The 18,923-nt window shown below is 36.7% G+C and overlaps 1 protein-coding gene across 8 annotated transcripts in view; it reads right to left on the bottom strand.

Moving 5' to 3' along the window:
* Positions 1 to 18,923, bottom strand: part of PAK3 (p21 protein (Cdc42/Rac)-activated kinase 3) — a 397,698-nt gene that overhangs the window by 117,241 nt on the left and 261,534 nt on the right. For all 8 annotated transcript variants that reach the window (XM_014538815.1, XM_005865195.2, XM_005865194.2 and 5 more), the window contains one exon: positions 10,202 to 10,403. In XM_014538815.1, the coding sequence (XP_014394301.1) occupies positions 10,202 to 10,376 (175 nt within the window). In that variant the 5' untranslated portion in view covers positions 10,377 to 10,403. The remainder of the gene's footprint in view (positions 1 to 10,201; positions 10,404 to 18,923) is intronic.

Genomic DNA, 18,923 nt, shown 5'->3' on the forward strand with positions numbered 1-18,923 from the left:
CATGCTCCAGGTTAGCCTATATTAACATCCACTTTTATTATGTCTGATTTTTAAACTGAGATAGCTATTAAACTAGATCTGCTCAAATTCAGCATGCAGCTCTGATTTATGCACTGGCTGGTTGCACATAGGTTTCTAACCAATGATCTTCCATGAAGTCCTTGGAGGTAAAGGAGGTCTATTAAAATATTTTGTTAGAAGATTTGTGCTGGAGTTGCTGATGTTGAAGCTTTCTTGGGAGGTGCCCTTTTCCCTACCTTGATACTAAAATCCCTTCCCCCTCTCGTCCCTATTTTTTCTCACTCCCCATGCTGATGTGCAATCTATACTGTGTTATATGTTCCTGAAGCCAAACCACTTGTGCAGATATAGGGGCCATTTCTAGCAGGGGCAGTGAGGAAGGCTGGTTAGAGATCTGTCATATTAAATGCCTGTTAATCATCTCAGTATTCCTGGACTTTGCTCAGGGAAAGTCATTTTGGAAGGATATAGAAGTATTTTAATGGGTGATCCAGTTCCTATGGGTGGCAACCACCACTTTTCCTAATAAATGATATTAGTGACTTGGTGACTCCTTAGCTGAGTGATAGGTACTTTCAGTGGCTTATTAATTTCTTTAATTCACTAAGAGGCTGCTAGTCAATGCCTTACAGGGATCTTTTACAAAATGTTGCCCTTGTGGCCTTTAAGAATTAAGATGTCTTAGTGTCTACTTAACTACCAGAAAAGTAAATTAAGCACTGGAGTTGTTTTGTTCCACCCTCTGACTTGTGGGTCACAGAGAACATAGTGCCATAACCCCCCAAAGGAAGCTTTCTGAAGTATTATACTTGGGAATAAATAAGTACCTGAGAACAGTTAGAATATTTTGTTTGGGGGCACATTATGAGAAGGGATCCAAAGGAATTTATTACCTCCTGGATTCATGAAATGTATATTTTCTCTTACATAGGGAGAGATTAATTTTCTAGTTTTACTCTAGTTTTTGGTAAAAATGTTATTTTGTGGGCCTTCAAATTTATTTTTCCAAATGGAAATACTCCAAACTATATGTGATAATTACAGTGGAAAGTTAGACATAAAAACAGAGTTTATTCTTGGCTTAAAGTATTTAAAGAAATTGACATTGCAAGGTAGGTAAAAGATTTAAAAAGAAGTTCTACATAACAATATATTTCTGGTTTAAATCTAGCATCTTGAGCAAAATAAATACGTACTGCTATTGATCAGATAAGGGAAAAGGGGCCCTAATCTTTAAATACTGAATTATGAATGAATCTAAGGGGAAGGATGAGAGCTGACTGTCATATTCTAATAGAGTTTTTAAATATTTTAATCATAAGAGCATCAGATATCTTTGTAATAGAAAAAAATTTCAAAGCCCCCAAAATAACACAGGAATTGGGAGGGAGGTTAACAATTTTTTTTTTTTTACAAAGGCTGTTACTTTCTGCTAGCAAGTTAGGCCCTCTGGAGGAGTAACATGGAAAGACAAAAGTATGACTACTGTTGTAGTGGCTGATTGAGAAAATGGGTTAGATTCACCAAGGTTTCACCTACCTCTGTAAAGATTTCATTTTTATATAATGCATGGACTAAAACCTATTTTCAAAACAATTAGGTAACTCCTATTTTATGGCAAGCTGTGTAGTGTTCAACCACCACTGGACTGGGATTTGGGGATCTAAATTTTAGGTCTGCCTTGCTTTGTAGTTAGTAATATGGCAGGTTTGTGGAAGTCATTTAACCTCTCTAAACTCCTTCCTTCTGTAACATTGGGCTAATCCTTGCCTCCATCATAAGGAGGTTTGAAAGAGGTAATTGATATAAAAAGACTTTCAACATTGGAATATTCCTATAACTGCCATCTAAAATACATCATCTCATTAACAATATACTTAGTAACAGGGTGTCTGAGTTTGCTGGAGAACTAAGTAATCTGACACTTTTATAATATAGCACTTCCATGCTATGAATGAAGTCCTTAGAAATATAACTACTGGGCTGAAAGAGGATTAAACTGGGATGTTTTAAACATTCACTGCTCTTATAATATCTTACATTATATTAGCAAATCTCAGGTGTATATAGCTGGGAAGGCCCATGGCGGAAGTTTAATTCTCTCGCCCTCAGGTAGGAGGACCTGCTAAAGCCATGAGAGACCCAATAGAGAACCTTGGTAATCATAGTATCCAATCAGCACATCTGGAATTTCTTTATGTCTAGTTTCATTCTTTCTGGTGAAATTGGGAGCCCATTTCCTCCTGCCAGGTCTTTAGTGGCTATGGGAAACAATATACCTCCTCCATAAGATAGCAGCCTTTAATGTATAGAAAAATAGTCAAAATGGAACCTGATTCTGCAAGATCACCTACAAGCCCAATTCATAGTCTGGGTGTTCCATGAGGATGATGGAGGAAAGGAAATGATGGCCCTATGCTAGCCCTTCTAGTGACCCCCACTCACACATGCTGACAGCCATCACCTCCAATGGTATCATCTTCAAAGATATTCAGCAACAGTGATCATTCTGACAAATCATTAAGAAGCTGACTTTTATACCTATCTCCTTCCAGAAAACACACACTGGTCTCACTCTCATTTATACCCAATTCACATGTGCAACAGTTTCAATGGAAAATGTTTGAAAACAAAAAGCAAATATGAGGCAATGTCCTAAACCAGACACAATCTGATCATGTGGATAATTATGCATGGCACAAGTTAGAGAGGAAAAAAATGGAGCCTCATTTGCTTTAAGCAGGAAAGTAACTTTATATCCTTTAACTAGCATTTTCTCCTTTCAATACATCATTTTAATTTTTGGTACAACTCTTTTCTGTCTTCTCCCTTCTCATCTATTTCCTGTATCTTCTCCACTTCTTAATCTCCCTCTCAAACATTATTTCTTCTCTCAATTTATTTCTCCCTATAACTTACTTCCTTTAGTGCACATATCTCCCAATCCTGCCTTCCATACTTGTCTTGAATTTGACTGCTGGTTTTAGTGGGCTACCATATTCGTGCCCAATTTTCCTGTTTATTGGCCTTGAAATAGAAGCACAGGCCCTAATAGATAGAGTGTATCATTATCCCACCTTATTCCCATTTCAACCATAAAGGACTTATAAGAGTAAAGGAGTTGTACAGGAGGTTCTTCTCCTGAGGCACAGCACTGACCCTGGAGGACAAGCAAGATGTCATATCCTCCAGGCTTTCCAAAGGGTAGTGCAATGATCTCTAAAGAGCACTCTTTTCTGAGCTGTACAGGATACTTTGGAGAACCAAGAGGAATGTAAACACCATTCAGGATGCAGCAGTCTCTGACATCTGGCATTCTGATAACAGAACCCATGATTAATAGAGATTCCCATTGATTGTTAGTGTAATGATCATAACTTTGAGCTACTGCAAGATCCCAAAGGATCTTCAGCATCACCGAAGAAAGATTGCATACTTTTTAGTCTAGTTATCACACTAAGTATTTTTTATTGTGCATTAATTAGGTGAAAGTTAGAATGTGCATTGACCAAAACATTTGATTAACAAGACCATAAACGATAACTGAGAGTCTTCTTTAACATAATTTTTGCACAGTAATGCTTTCTGCTGTATAGCATATATAGAAAATAGCATACTCTAAGAATTAGAGCAAACTATACAATAACAAACTATATGGCACTTTAAGAACTTTTCACATATATGAGCACACTCATTTAAAGCCTCAACTTTCTAAAGTAAGCAGTGTGCAAGCCTGTAAAGCAGGGGTAGGGAACGCCCGGCCTGAGGGGCCATATAAGACTCACAAAATCATTTGGACTGGCCCTGCCAAGGCATTAGAAGTTAGTTAATTAAATGTTTGACCAACTATAGCAGGCTCATTTATAAGTAATTTTGTATGGCCCTTAAATCTATAATAATGAAAGCGTAATGTGCTAATTAGACCAGACAACCAAACTACTTTCTGGACTTCTGGAACGACGAAGCCGGGGCTGCGAGGGCCAAGGCAAGCTTCGCAGCTGCGAGGGCTGAGCCCCTTGCATAAATTTCGTGCATCGGGCCTCTAGTGATATTATAAATATCCAAATGGCCCTTGGCAAACAAAAGGTTCCCCACCCCTGCTGTAAAGTATACACACTAAATGAGAATCTAACCCACAAAACACCTGAATTAAATGTTAGCACACCTCTATGATGAAGAATATTTTCTTGCCATTGCTTTATAAAAACATGAAAAAGTTTTCTTTTTTTCTACTGAGTGGTGATAATAAAAAAGTCCCATTTTTGAAAGTGAGAAAAGTTTCAAAGCACACTACCATATATTCTTAAGGGAAAATGAAAGCCACTGCTGGTTTCTAGATGCTAAGAATGTAGTTTCCCACATATTCCCTTTTTCCTATTGCAAGGGAGTGTTATAGAATAGAAAAATCATAGGGTCTGGAGTCCAAGAGACCTGGGAGACTTCTGGCTTCCATCATTTGCTATGTGATGCTAGGCCAGTGATGGCGAACCTATGACACGCGTGTCAGAGGTGACACGCGAATTCATTTTTTTGGTTGATTTTTCTTTGTTAAATGGCATTTAAATATATAAAATAAATATCAAAATATAAGTCTTTGTTTTACTATGGTTGCAAATATCAAGAAATTTCTATATGTGACACGGCACCAGAGTTAAGTTAGGGTTTTTCAAAATGCTGACACGCCGAGCTCAAAAGGTTCGCCATCACTGTGCTAGGCTGTCTAATTAAACACTTTGAACTTAAATGCCTCCTATGTAAAAAGGGGATAGTACAGAATGGTTGTATGGATTGAAAGACTCAATACATGTATAGTGTATGAAATACAGCTTAGCATACAGGAACTCATGGTAGATCAGTCAGTAAATGGTAGATCACTTATTTGTCTTGATTTTATTTATATCCAACTATCTTCTAATATTCCTCTAGGAAGAGGGGCCTTTACTTCATTCCCAGGCTCACCAGCTTCCAAATCTCTCTGAATTCCCACAAACAAAATGTACATAAACTGTGTTCTCTAAGGACATAGCCCTTCACACAGCATTGCATATCCTCTGAAACATACCTGATGCTCAAGTGCAGCACAGGGCAGCTATGCATGCTTCAGAAGACACAGATATCACACAGAATATGTCACCTGCAAATGCAGCCTCACCTGCTTCTTTCCCATGTGTTCTTCCAATTTTCAAGTCCTTAACACTGATTTGTTTTTAGAGGTACTATGCCATTTTCAGAGTCCTGGCAGATTCATTTACCTCACTGCCTTTGTAATTTTCTCAGGTATTTATTTATTCATTCATGTATTTATTCCCCACCTTGTTCCAAAATGGCTATCAGGTGGCTTACAAGAATACACAAAATATAAATGATAGTATAAATTCAAAGTAGATAAGAAAGTAAAAGGGGGGCGGGGAGATAGGAACAGCCCTGCCTGTGTGGCTCAGTGGATTGAGCACTGTCCCACGCACCAGGAGGTCATGATTTGATTCCCAGTCAGGGCATATGCCCAGGTCGCAGGCTTTATCCCCAGTAGGGGGAGTTCATCAGGCAGCCAAGTGATTATTCTCTCATCATTGATGTTTCTATCTCTGTCTCTCTCTCCCTTCCTCTCTCTGAAATCAATAAAAACATTTTTTAAAAATCTTAAAAAATGATAGGAACATAAAATGGAGCCTGGAAGAAAGCTAATACAAAGCACATACATACCATAGAGTCCCCATGGCAAGTGCTATGCATGGGCCACATATTTGGCTCCAAGCTTTCTAGTAGCCAACAGAAGAGAAACCTAGTAAATGGTTTCTAGAAACCAACAAAAGAGAAGTAGTCTCACACTTCACAGGGTACATAAAATAAAAACAAAACCACTTGTTAAGGATGTTCTTTTCCTGATCTAAGTTCTGAAAACTTTCCTATAGTGAAGTATCATAAAATGGTGGTAAATTGTCTCTCCAAAGTTGCTCTAACATCATGATTCAGCTCTTGGAATAGTCTCCAACAAAGATAGTCACTCTTGAAATTACATCTACTACTACTTTCTTTTTCTACCTATCTCTTGAAATTCCATTTGTTCCATGAAATGTAGTTAAAGAGACTTCTTAAAACAAAACAAAATAAAACAAACAAAAACATCTTTCACCAAAGCAAGTATTTTCATTTAATTAAAGAAGTAGACATTGTGACATTATTTATATCAAAAATTTAGAAAGTTCCCCAAATATCCAATGGAAAAAAATGATTAAATAAACCATGATGCCACTATTGCCAATATATGATGAAATATTATACACTTCAAAAATAATATTATGAAAACATTTTAAAATGTAGGAAAATATTCATGATAAAAAATGTAAGTGAAAAAGCAGGATATAAAATTATATATTATGATCTAAACTATGTAAAAATATCCCCATATATAGCCATAAAAAGTCTGAAAAGAAATCCACCAAAATGTTAACATTGTTTCTGAGATCTGTGAATTTGGGTGATTTCTTTTCTATATGCTTGTGTTTCCTTGCCAAAGTTTTTGATATTGATTAAAAACTTCTCTATAATGAGAAAGAAGAACTAGGAAGAAAATACCAACCTAATCAGTTATCACTGGTCTATGGAATTATGGGCAGTTTCAATTTTTCAATTTTCTATAACTGACATATAAATTCTAGTCAGGAACAAAGTTACTTAAAGAAACAAGAATTCTAAAATCTAGCTTGTTGGTTGTTTGTAAGGGCCAGAATGATGCAAATCTAAGAACACCTCACAATCATTAAGCACTTAATAATTATAAAATTTATTTTACATTTTAATAATTAATAAAGTTAATTATTTATTTTTAATATTATTAAATTTATTTGTAAAAGCATCCTGATATTTATAATTATATTTGATTATCAACAATATCTTGTGAGATAAGCTAGATATTACTCTTCTCATTTAACAGGTGATGAAATTGAGGCTCAGAGAAACTAAGTGACTAGCTCAAAGTCACAATAATCAGTGACACAGGTAGACTTAAACCCAGGCCTCCAGAGCTCAAGTCCATTGTTCTTTCTATTCATTCAAGACTGACAGTGGTGTAACCTAATCAGTCACTGAGAGGCAGAAACATAGAAACAGTAACCACTCCCTACCTATAAAGATGCTATTCTTGAATGTCCCCCAAAGTAGGGGAGTTCAGCTGATGAAATTATGATTTTAGGAGGTTAAAAAAAGAAGAGTAAGAAAAGTGAGGTTACATGTGAATTTTGAAATCCCTCATAAATACTTTTTTGCACAATAAAATAAAACAATAACAACAGTACATTACATAAAAAGAATGAAAGTTTACATAGCTTAAATTAGTAAAAATGACAGGTTCTACATAGTTTCCATTTTAGATACTGAAATGATTTCCAAAGGTAATGAAGATGTACCACTCATTACGGCAGTGGAAAATGGGAGTGACAGTGAAGCAATGAACAGAGCTGGACTATTTCAAAATCATGGCTCTCCATACTCTCAGAGTCATCTAAATCCAACCCTAAAATTGTAATGATTTGCTTGTGGTTTTAGCCCTATCAAGCAAGTGAATTTAAGTGGTACAATCTCAAGTCTTTTTAAAAGACACCTTAGCACTTTGATATAGAATTCAAATTAAATCATTCAAGCTTTTCTGAAGTCAGATTATCAACTGTCCAACACTGGTATATAAATGGCACTACTTGATGATTTAGGCTCTTGCTTTCTTCCCATTATGGTGTTGTCAAAAGACTCTTAGAATCTCCTTATAGAGTTCAAGTAAAGCATTCAACCTTCGTCTGAACGCAGCTTATCAACTTTCCAGCACTGGTATTTGATTATTTAAGTCCCGCTGAAGATGGTTTCTGTCCAATGTGACATATTTTTAAGGCAGCAGAATACCTCTTTATATAATTCTGCTAAATTACTCAAGCTTTGAAGAGGTAAGGTTTGACATGTAAAGGTATCAATTTTCCCTACTTTCTTGGGGAGTTGCTAATCTTGTTCTAAAATATTTGCTTCTGTTGCTACAGTTCCATAGATCCTAAGTATCTTCATCATCACTTATGCTAATCATCTCTGGAGTATTGGAATTTTTCTGAAAGTCATCTTCTAGCACCATTGCATCATGTGGGTTAGTGTCAACAGGTTCAGATTCAACTTTAGCCAATGACTGCTTGTGTCAAATGTTCATCTGCACCCATAGGTTCTTCTTGATCCAAATATTTTTTTCAGATGGGACTGCTGAAAGATATTCCACCATATCTAGCCAAATTTTCCCTCAGGTTGTATTAATGAAAGGCCCTGTTAAACTATCAAATTTCTCTTTTATTAAGAATATAGCATTAGTGATGGTGTAGGAATCCAATGCACTAGGATCTTCAGACAGAGGAAACTTTGTGAAATTTTGAACAACAAAGTTATATTATTAACTTGGCATTAAGTCTTCTTGAATGACTGGATTAAACACTGATCTAAGGCCTCAAGGATCTGAGACATGAGGGTAGTTATCAAATCAACCTTAACATTAGGATGCACATTGGCAAGTACATCTGAGGTTCCAAAAGGACTGTGAAAAATCAGTAGGACTTTGAGTTGAAGATTTTTTAAAAAAATAGTCTTGAACTTCCACAAGAAATTACTTTTCAAACAATTCCTTATAGAGAGAAGGAGTCATCCTGGCTTTTCTGTTTGCATGAAAATGCATCGGAAACTTGGCTAGGTTTTTTCTATTGGGAAGATTTGGGCATAGTTTCATGTAGAGTAGTAATGATTTCACTATGAGGTCACCTGAAGTAGTGGCACAAACCACAAATGTAAGCCTCCCTATTTTTGCTGACCTCATACTAGTATCAGTTGGCTCCTACTCTTCAAAAGGGCAAATGAGATTGTTCAAGGGTTTCCAAAGCATGGTGGTCTCAGAGCACAGATTTGCACAGAAACATAATCCCCTGCTTCAATTATTTTCTGCAATTGTGGCAGATACAACACAGAAGCTGCAGGCTCTGGTAGTTCTTTCTTTGGCACCACTGTAACATATAACTTGGTCTCCAGGTCATGGCATTCCATAAGTTTCTCAAACTATCCTTGTTCCTAGCAAATATTTTTTCTGGACCCATTTCAGTGTCTGAAAATATTTCTTCAAAAATTTCTCTTACATGGTCACAGATCCCATACATGGAAAGTGTTTCCTTATTATTTTGCTTGTATTTAATACAGATGTTTAACATCATTTTCAAGTTTTCCATCCTTATGTCACAAGGGATAAAACATCTCTTAAGTGATACAGGTATACAAGAGACAATACTGACCTTAATAAGAATTTGGGTTTTCCTTACAGTACAAATTATGGATTCATTAACACCATGAAAGCAACCTATGAAGCCGTTTGTTTTGCCTTGAAGAAGCAGATGAGGAATGTTCCTTTTATCTTCTAAAGACATCACCCTTCTTGCCCTTTTGGCAAGTTTCTGTGGTAACTGTCCCTGTACTTCATCCACTCTATTCTGCCTCAATAATCACATTTATAGAAGCCATGTTTAAACGTTAGGCTAATTAATGCAACCTGGCAATTACTTACTAGATATTTTATACCCCCCAGTGTTACAAAGTGTCAGCATATGATATTTAAGCACCAAATGGTATTATGAACAACACAAGGATAAATGATAATATGTTGTTGTAATATCCAATGCAAATAGGGCTGGTTGTGTAGGGGACAACTGACAGAAGATGAGAAAGAAAACAAATGACTTGGACTGACTCCTGTATACTCAGTTCAAAATTTTCACAGCTGTCAAAAAGGTATATAGAAGTAAATCCACCTATAGTTCAATTTCCAATAAGGAGAGCTTGCAGTTTAGAAAAGATTACTGTAAATTCTTCTCTAAGTTATCAGAAAGAAGGTCGTTTATATATTCAAGACAGTATTATTGCTATGATTTCCCTTGGCTTAACACTATGAATTCAATATGATGTAAAAGGTAAATACAACATAAGTATATTTTCTGTATACCACAGTACATCAATCAAACATTAACTTCTGACAAAATGCAACCTCTGAAGAAGTAGACATAAATATCAGGCTGTCCCTAAACAACTAATGCTCAAGAAATGACTACCCAAGAAAGAAAGTGACAATGAAAGAATAAACTAGCCCCTTTTCAATGCCCGGCCACTGATACTTTACTTTTATCCCCTCCTCCTGGGAAGATAGAGCGAAGCCTGGCTTTCTTATTCTTCTCTTCAGGGGCCATGGGAAGCGGTTTGGAGCTGTGGTTGAGTGCTGAAGAATCCCGATTGTTACTATTCATCCTCAGTGGGGGAGCTGGGGGTTTCTCTTCATTATCCAGATTGTCAGACATTTTCAGTTACAACTAATTGCACAGCTCCTAAAGAAGGAGGAGGAGAAAACAGGAGTTAAGAAAGGAGAGGTCTATAAAACAATCTAGTAAATATAGGGATTCTAATATCTTAGAAACAAAGGTATTGGTATCATATTGTCTCAGGTTTTTCATTGACAATTTTGAGGGGTTTCTTTTCTAGAGGAAAAGGTATTGCCTCCCTAATGACCAACAGCAGAATTTCTGGAAGAGAAAAGTGAAGGCTATGATTAATCGCTTTTCAATATGCACACACAAACACATAAAAGGTCCCTTCCTTTTCTCACGATGAAACTCTATTTTCTGCTGTACAACAAGTCTTTTCATGAACAAGTTCCAATCTTTCTTCTTTAAATATTCTATCCTGATCATTGTTATGGTAGGGTAGTACAACCTCTTTAGAATCCAAAATTGACACAGATTTGGCTGTTGATTTTAATGGCCCATAAGAATGATGTGTTGAATGCTTTGACATTGGGATGCCTTTGGTGTCTGATTCTCACTTGTGTGTACCTGATCTACAAAATATATTCTACCGTTTTATGAGAAAGAACTGAGAAGCAATCTAGTAGCCCTGGTAGTTTCAGCAGAGTTTGGGTATACAGATAGAAGAAATGATTCCCCATCTTCAGGTAGCAGGTAGAAGATAAAGCTGAACCAAATGTCACCATAAGCAAAGAGGAGCTCCAAGGAGAGGACCACTTCCTGAGGAGACATTAAAAGCTTATTCATTGTCATATTTTATGTCTTGGAACAGGGAACAAAGAAGTTGACAGGGGTAACATGGTTGCAAGAATCTGTCTGGGTTTTAGCAACTTATTTGCTCTTAATTTCATTACTTTTGCATTTTGTGCTTAGGGCTGAATATATTTGGGTTTTACCCCACTGGGAGGGTAAGGTGAACTGTAAAGCATGGACTTCCCAAGGAAATGTTTCTGTTTCCAGCTGTTTTCCTATTCCAATTCAAGTCCTTCATTAGGGACCTGAAACTTGCCATGGCAAGTCAGGTGTTAAGAGTAGCTTCCAAGTAAATCTCCAGTTTGAATATAAGAAAAATCAAATTTCATTGCAACAAAATCTCCGTAAATTCAAATATTAACTGGCACTCATTTAGGAGCAAAAGAACTCTCCAAACACAACTTAGCACATCACTTTATCCCAACAATTATTTACTATAAACAAATCTAAGTACAACAATAAAATCAGGATCTCCTCATTACCTATTATAATGAAAAATAATCTATCATAAATATTTTTAGCTCTTTAATTGTTACAATGCTTATTGTTTTCAGTATTGAACTCTAATTAGGTTACATCATGTTATGTAGAAAATTTTTTAAATTTTACTATGCTCTAAGTTTTCTCAAATATATACAGCCAGTGAATATTTAAGAATAAGTGATTATCGCCCTAACAGGTTTGGCTCAGTGGATAGAGCGTCCGTCTGCGGACTGAAAGGTCCCAGGTTCGATTCCGGCCAAAGGCATGTACCTTGGTTGCAGGCACATCCCCAGTAGGAGGTGTGCAGGAGGCAGCTGATCGATGTTTCTCTCTCATGTTTCTCTCTCATCGATGTTTCTACCTCTCTATCCCTCTCCCTTCCTCTCTGGAAAAAATCAATAAAATATATTTTTTTTAAAAAAAAGAATAAGTGATTATCAATAGCTTCTCCATCTGCATAGATGACTACCAACTAACAATGATTGGCTTGATCTTGATTTGGACAAGAGATCTCTTTTCCTTTCCTAAGTGTCATGACTTGCATTATCTTAATAAATTAAGAACAATTCTGTGTTGTTTTTTCAGTTAGCATGATAGTGAAAATACTCAGTATTAAATGTTTTGTCACAAATGGCAACAACTTGACAAGTCTCACATTTTCCTATGTAGGTGAAACTACAGTATACAGCAAAATTAAAACTAACTGATGTCAAGGATAAGGCCTACTCATGGATATACTAGTGCCTATTTTAATTAGAATATGAAACTAGTGCTAATGGGTTTACATTCCCTTTTGTATTTGATTTTAGCCCTTCTAAATTCACTGTTTCCCTAAAATAAAAGTGAGTTTAAGACTGATTTCATTGGTGGCATTATTCTGTTTTGGACAGATAACGTTTTAACTTAGTCACTGAGAAGAATTTGCCACCAGAAACAAAGCACTATTTTTTCTTTGGTTTTGTTTGTTTGTTTTACTTTTCTCAGTTCAAAAATGATGTCTGAATATGAGATTATTAAATAAAGCTCAATTATACAAAATCTACCTCATATGATACTGAACTTTGGTAAAAAAAATAATGAAAATTTAAAGTTATTGCAAAAGAACTGTGTATTTAAATAGAAATACCTAAAAGAGAGGTTTCTGAAAAATATATATCACAGGGAGAGAGAAGCCACAATATTCAGATGATACATATTTTCTGATGACTGATTACTTGAAATGAAGAAGTCAGAGGAACATGCATGGCCTCTTTAAAATGGTATACAGAGCTGGTCTTGCACAATAAAAGCAAGTTAGAGTCTGGGCCAGTCAGGATTCTAGGGCACCTATGTAATTGAAAATACTAGGCTCCTTTGTTCTTGATAAATGGGTGTGGCTAATGAAGTGGCCTTCTTTGTTCCTAATTAAGGGCTCTGGCCAGAGACTCACAAGGTAAGTGCCCTGTTTTTTTTTTCAGGATGCCTGATTATTCTGACCTGATTTGACCTGGTATATTTTAGGTTGGGAGAAAGGGCTACTTGTAATAAAAAAGAATAAAAAACTCATACTATACTCTCCTATATTACACTAGAAATTCCTGACTAAGATGTCTACTCAACACACTTGATGTGGTCCATATCACAGGCATCTTCAAAGGACCCAGCTTATATAGCATACTTTCTACTGCCTAGTAAATTAAATTTGCTTCAATTCCATTTAAATCATCAGAAGATTATAAGAGGAGTTGAAATACACTTTTTTCATTGCTTAAAGTATTACAAAGGGTATTACATATGTGTCCTTTTTTCCCCCGCCCTTGACAATCCCCTGGCCTCCCCTACCCCCCAGTGTCTTATGTCCATTGGTTATGCTTATATGCATGCATACAAGTCCTTCGGTTGATCTCTTACCCCCCACCCTCTGAAATAAACATTTTATAGACATGAAAATGAAGTTGAAGAATTTTTGTCTAGTTCCACACCAGGAACATGTAGCATAAACCAAATAACCACTTCTTTAACCTATATATTTCAGATTTGGTTTTGCTTGAATTGTCCTCTTACTAGAGGCCAAGTGCATGAAATTTGTGCACAGGTAGGGTCCCTAGGCCTGGCCAGCAATCAGGGCCAATCTGTGGGGCGACTGGAGGGGTGATCAGGAGGCCCTCGCTGGCACCCGCCTTGGCTGTCCAGGGGCCTGCAGGCTGGGGGAAGCTCCTGCATTGAGCATCTGCCCCTTGGTGGTCAGTGTGTGTCATAGTGACTGGTCGTTCCACCAGTCGTTCCACCTTTTGGCCGATTTGCATATTAGGCTTTTATTATATAGGATTACTTCAGTTCTTTACAAGGTACAACTTATCTTCATCTTCTTCTAATGGTTCCAAATAATTCTGATTTGATGACAAGAGAATAATGCAAGAACATCTTGTTATCATTAACTCAATTTCAAAGCAAATGCTTCAAAGCACACTTTTAGAAAACTGATGGAGAAAGGGTAGGAACCTGTAAGGAAGCCTTGCTGCTAATGTATTTGTTTCCCAAGTGGGAGATATCTCCAACTATTCCATAAATGTAGATAAAAAGGGGGATTCCATTATGTTGTGTTTATAAACAATGCCAATTTACTAAAGCAGGTTCCTCCCCTGATATAGCTTTCTACAAAGTGTACTGTTTAATGGATTGCTGGTTCAATCTGACTATGATGTCATTATTTCCAAGATCTTGATAGAGACTATTTTGTTTGGGGCAGCTGTAGGCTCTATTCCAAGAATTGTATAAAAGCACCATTATTTTCTAGGAACCCAATTAAAAAATGTTTATCTTTAAAGTTTAACTGCCGTCATTCCCTTCTGCAACAGAACAGGAACTTACAAGTGAGTGGCACATTGGATCTAGCCACAGGGCATTTGTTTAACTTTTAGAACTTGGCCCTTAGCATTGTAGAGAAACAGCTAACTTTAATGGACAACCAGCATCAAAACTGTTATATCTGTTCACAGATTGATTTCACACTTGAGTACTAGGTTTTTTACAGAGAATTCAAATGGCTTCTGTGAATTGTATATATTTATAATCCAGCCCCGGGACTTAATGAGGTTCACCAGCACTCAGTAATTACAATATAAATTCATCAGTAAAAAGAAGTGAGCCTCTTGTCTCATGATAACCAAGGAGCCTAAACATCCCTTTTGCAGAGTACTGGGAGAGATTATTCCTCTTTTCCCCTCACTCATCTTCCTTTTTCTCTCTCTCCCTTTCCCCTGACAAAGCATGAGGGCACGCATACAAAGGCCCATATACAAACACATACACACCGCTCTTCACTGACTTGGCTTTTGACACGGAGATCTACTGCAAAGAATTTTAGAGGAATCTTTTTATCAAGACGCATGGGACTTTAAATGAAAAGATTAGGAATTATAAATAATTTGCCATCATTCTCTCATTCCTCCAAAATGCATTATCTTAATCAGTGCAGTGCCAAGGTATACAGAGAATGCCCCATAGGTTAAAAAAAGTCACCAATTTGCATATATCAGGAACCAAGGGAGAGATAGGTAATCAATTATACTCTCCCTAATGTGGCCAAAATTCATACTCTGGCATACATGTTGAATAGGATGCAACCAAAAATGCCAATCATTCCCATTTGCCAGAGGTGTTTTATCCTGGTGTGTAAAAAATGAGTCCAGAAATACTATCCCTACAACTTGCAAGGCCATATATTAAGCCATAAGAACCAAAACAACTATTTTCATCATATCTGGTGCCATCAGAGACAACTGACATGTCTGCATTATCCTGTCTGATTTTAAAATTGAAATAACTGTTTATTTGCATAGCTTACCAACAAGAAAAAAACTAATACTGGCCTCCTTTCAAAGACAGAAGCCCAGGCCAGCAGATGCAGAGCTATGATCTAATTAATCCAGAGTAAAGCTCCTAAACCACCATCCACACAAGGTTATTACTACAAATTGGTGAGCACACCAATATTCTTAACATCCTTTTCATATCAAACTAGAAGCAGTGGTTCTCAACCTTCCTAATGCCACGATCCTTTAATACAGTTCCTCATGTTGTGGTGACCCCAACCATAAAATTATTTTTGTTGCTACTTCATAACTGTAATTTTGCTACTGTTATGAATCGTAATGTAAATATCTGATATGCAGGATGTATTTTCAGGGGTCATGACCCACAGGTTGAGAACCACTGAACTAGAGGATCTAACATAGGAATGAGATGTAGCCTAGGGGAAATTTCCAGGGTGAATTTCCCAATGTTTCTGAGATACCTACATAAAAAATGGGGTTGCAAGATATTTTGAGCTGATGACTGCCAAACTGACAGGAGCACATAGGAAAGAAGATGGATTTTAGGATCTCAAAATTAAAGTAAACAAGTCAAAGAACTCTCACTGAGTTAAAAAGGGTAATAATACATGAGGGTATTTCAAATTTTTACAATTTGAGAAATCTTTATAACAAGAATTAGCTCTATACATCAAGACAAATTGAAGATTTAATGAGAGCTTTCAGACTTTCAGGTATGAAACAGACATAGATTTAAAGACAGCCAATGTCTATTTAAAACAATAATATCAACACCAGGATTTTTTTTTTTTATTTGAGGATGAGGTTGCTTTACTATAAGAATGAATTGTACTTTGGTGGCAGTAAAAAGGATCTAATAGTTTCCTGCCAGTTCTTTCCTGGGCTCCCTGTAAATAAAAGCATATGTTTTCAAGATGGCTACCTGAGCTTCCACATATTGCCTGGGACTGGGAAACAAACTCTGCTTTGCTAACTAGCCTACACGGATATTAAATACACATTATATTGGACACATTATTAGCAACTGAACCAACTGGCTCAGATACTGACTGACAATGAAAGAAGATGTAGTGGACTGGTTTTAATTGCCAAAAAAGTAATTATCTAGCCTTTCACAAAGGGGACAATGTACTTTAATTTAAAAGAAAGATTATACATTGTGTTGCATTTCTATAGCAACTTGCATCTGAAGATTTTGAGTGACTTTTCAGACATTAATTCCCACAATATGCTATGATTCAAAAGTGTAGAGAAAGAACATTTATCTCATTTTACAAGAAAGAGTAAAAGCATAGTCTTGGCCTCCAGTAGTTCCAAACTCATACTCCTATTCCCAGACTAGGTGGGCAAGAGACAGTTGACCACTAACCTTAGCCAGCTAGATGACCCCGACTGAGAACTTCTATCATCTTCTTTCAAATTGCACATAGTCATTGTACATGTCATCCTCTCACTAGATCATAAGCTCCTTGAGGGTAAGACCCCCTCAGTCATAACTGTAGCCCTACAACTTGCAATACAGTGCTGCCTAATACAGTTCTTTATCCCCAGTAGGCATTAAATACACATGTAAGGTAATGACACTGAACTTTATACATGCTATGCATTTGTTGCAGTAAGTATGTCATAAAGTCATATAAGTCTATATGGCTACTCAAAGCAGGCCCATCTTCAGAAATATGGGCACTAGTCTAACTGCCAAGAAATTGGGCATGATGAAGAAACCAGCTACCATTATTAACACCTCTTTTTTTTACCATATGACTTTGTCATGTCTGTAGAACTTCTATGTCTTGTTCTTGAGACAGACACCAGCATGTATAGAAGGAAGTAGCATACCCACTTTCCACATGAGGAATTAAAAGTGTATAAAAGTTAAGTGACTTACCCAGGATGACAAAATAACTGAAAAAAACTGAGACTAGAATTTCAAACTCTTCTCAATTCCCTTTTCACTACACCTATTCAATGTGTATCCAAGTAAACCCACAAATACACACACACTCTTCATATATACATTTTTATCTTCCCAAAATATTCATATGAAACTTCCAGCTTTTTCACTCAAACCCACTTCAGGATGGTACTTACTGATTTCAACTGCTTTTCTCATCCAAAGACCCAAGGATAGGTGATTTACTGACAGAATTCCCACAGGTTTCGTTGGCCGGTAATACCAATTCTTAGATGGCCTTGCTTTGGAGCTTGTCTGTTCTGGGGCACTCACCAAGGGAACTCTGCTATCAGAGACAGGGGTGTGCTGTTTCAGAAAGCCTTGCCTGGGAGATACCATTACAGTGTGTAATGGAGGGAAGCCATTTCTAAGATCATTTGATCAGGAGGAGCTGAGCAACTTGTTAGGCAGATTTACAAAAGCAGCCAGACAAGCAAGGAAGGTAACTAGCTCTTTTTACAGCTGCCTAGTTTCAATCTTAGATCCTACAAAAGATAACTAACTACTGACACTCATACAAGCACACTCACATAGAATAAATTTATTTGCTTTCATATACACAAGCAAATGAGGTAGGTTCTGCTGTAGTCCTGTTTTCTGCTAATGGAAATCTTTATGAGTGATTTCCATTGTTTTGAGCAACAACTTGACATTAATTGAATCCAATAAGCCAGCATATTGTAGTCGCAAATTTCAATGATAGGTTGCAAATAAGGAAATTGATAGGTAGACCCAGCATCTAGACCTCATATACTTCATATATTATGTGGGACAAATAGTTCCTTTTCCAATGACTTCTTAAACTTATAAATGTATGCAGCACCATACTTTATTATTTATTGTGTAGGCTACATGAGATAATGCCAAGAAAATGCTAATGATCATCTGACGTGTATTTATGTTTGCAAATTGATGCATTATTGCAGGTTTCAGCTTTCCATGTCCAACATCGATGCTTCTACAAAGAGAAAATAAAATGCCTAAAGAGCAGAGGTATACATTTTTTTAAGCATAAAAAAGTGACAACCTTAAAAGATGCCTCAAAGAAATGTGTGGGGAAAAGGTAAGGAAAGTAAAATCTAGTAATAAAATATTTCCTAGTTCTCAAAACAGAATGTAGAAACATATAACGCATTCAGATGGATAAAATAGATGCAGACTAATAGCCTAAGTGAGCAGATATGGTAAACCAAGATCTTGAGTGTCTGGGGTTCTAGCTGCTCTGTTATTATGCATGGGTTATAATTATACCCTTTCCTGACCCACTCCAGTGAAAGAGCCTCAGATTTCTTCAAATCCAAGGCTAAAATTTCAATTCCAGTAATTTTTAGGGCTTTTTGTATACCATATAGATGCCTGAACATTGTCTTCCCACCTGTGTGTCATGGCTCATCATTCTAGGCCAGGGGTGGGCAAACTTTTTGACTCGAGGGCCACAATGGGTTCTTAAACTGGACCGGAGGGCCGGAACAAAAGCATGGATGGAGTGTTTGTGTGAACTAATATAAATTCAAAGTAAACATCATTAAATAAAAGGGT

Source organism: Myotis brandtii, unplaced genomic scaffold, assembly GCF_000412655.1.
Source record: "Myotis brandtii unplaced genomic scaffold, ASM41265v1 scaffold199, whole genome shotgun sequence".
NCBI lineage: Eukaryota > Metazoa > Chordata > Mammalia > Chiroptera > Vespertilionidae > Myotis > Myotis brandtii.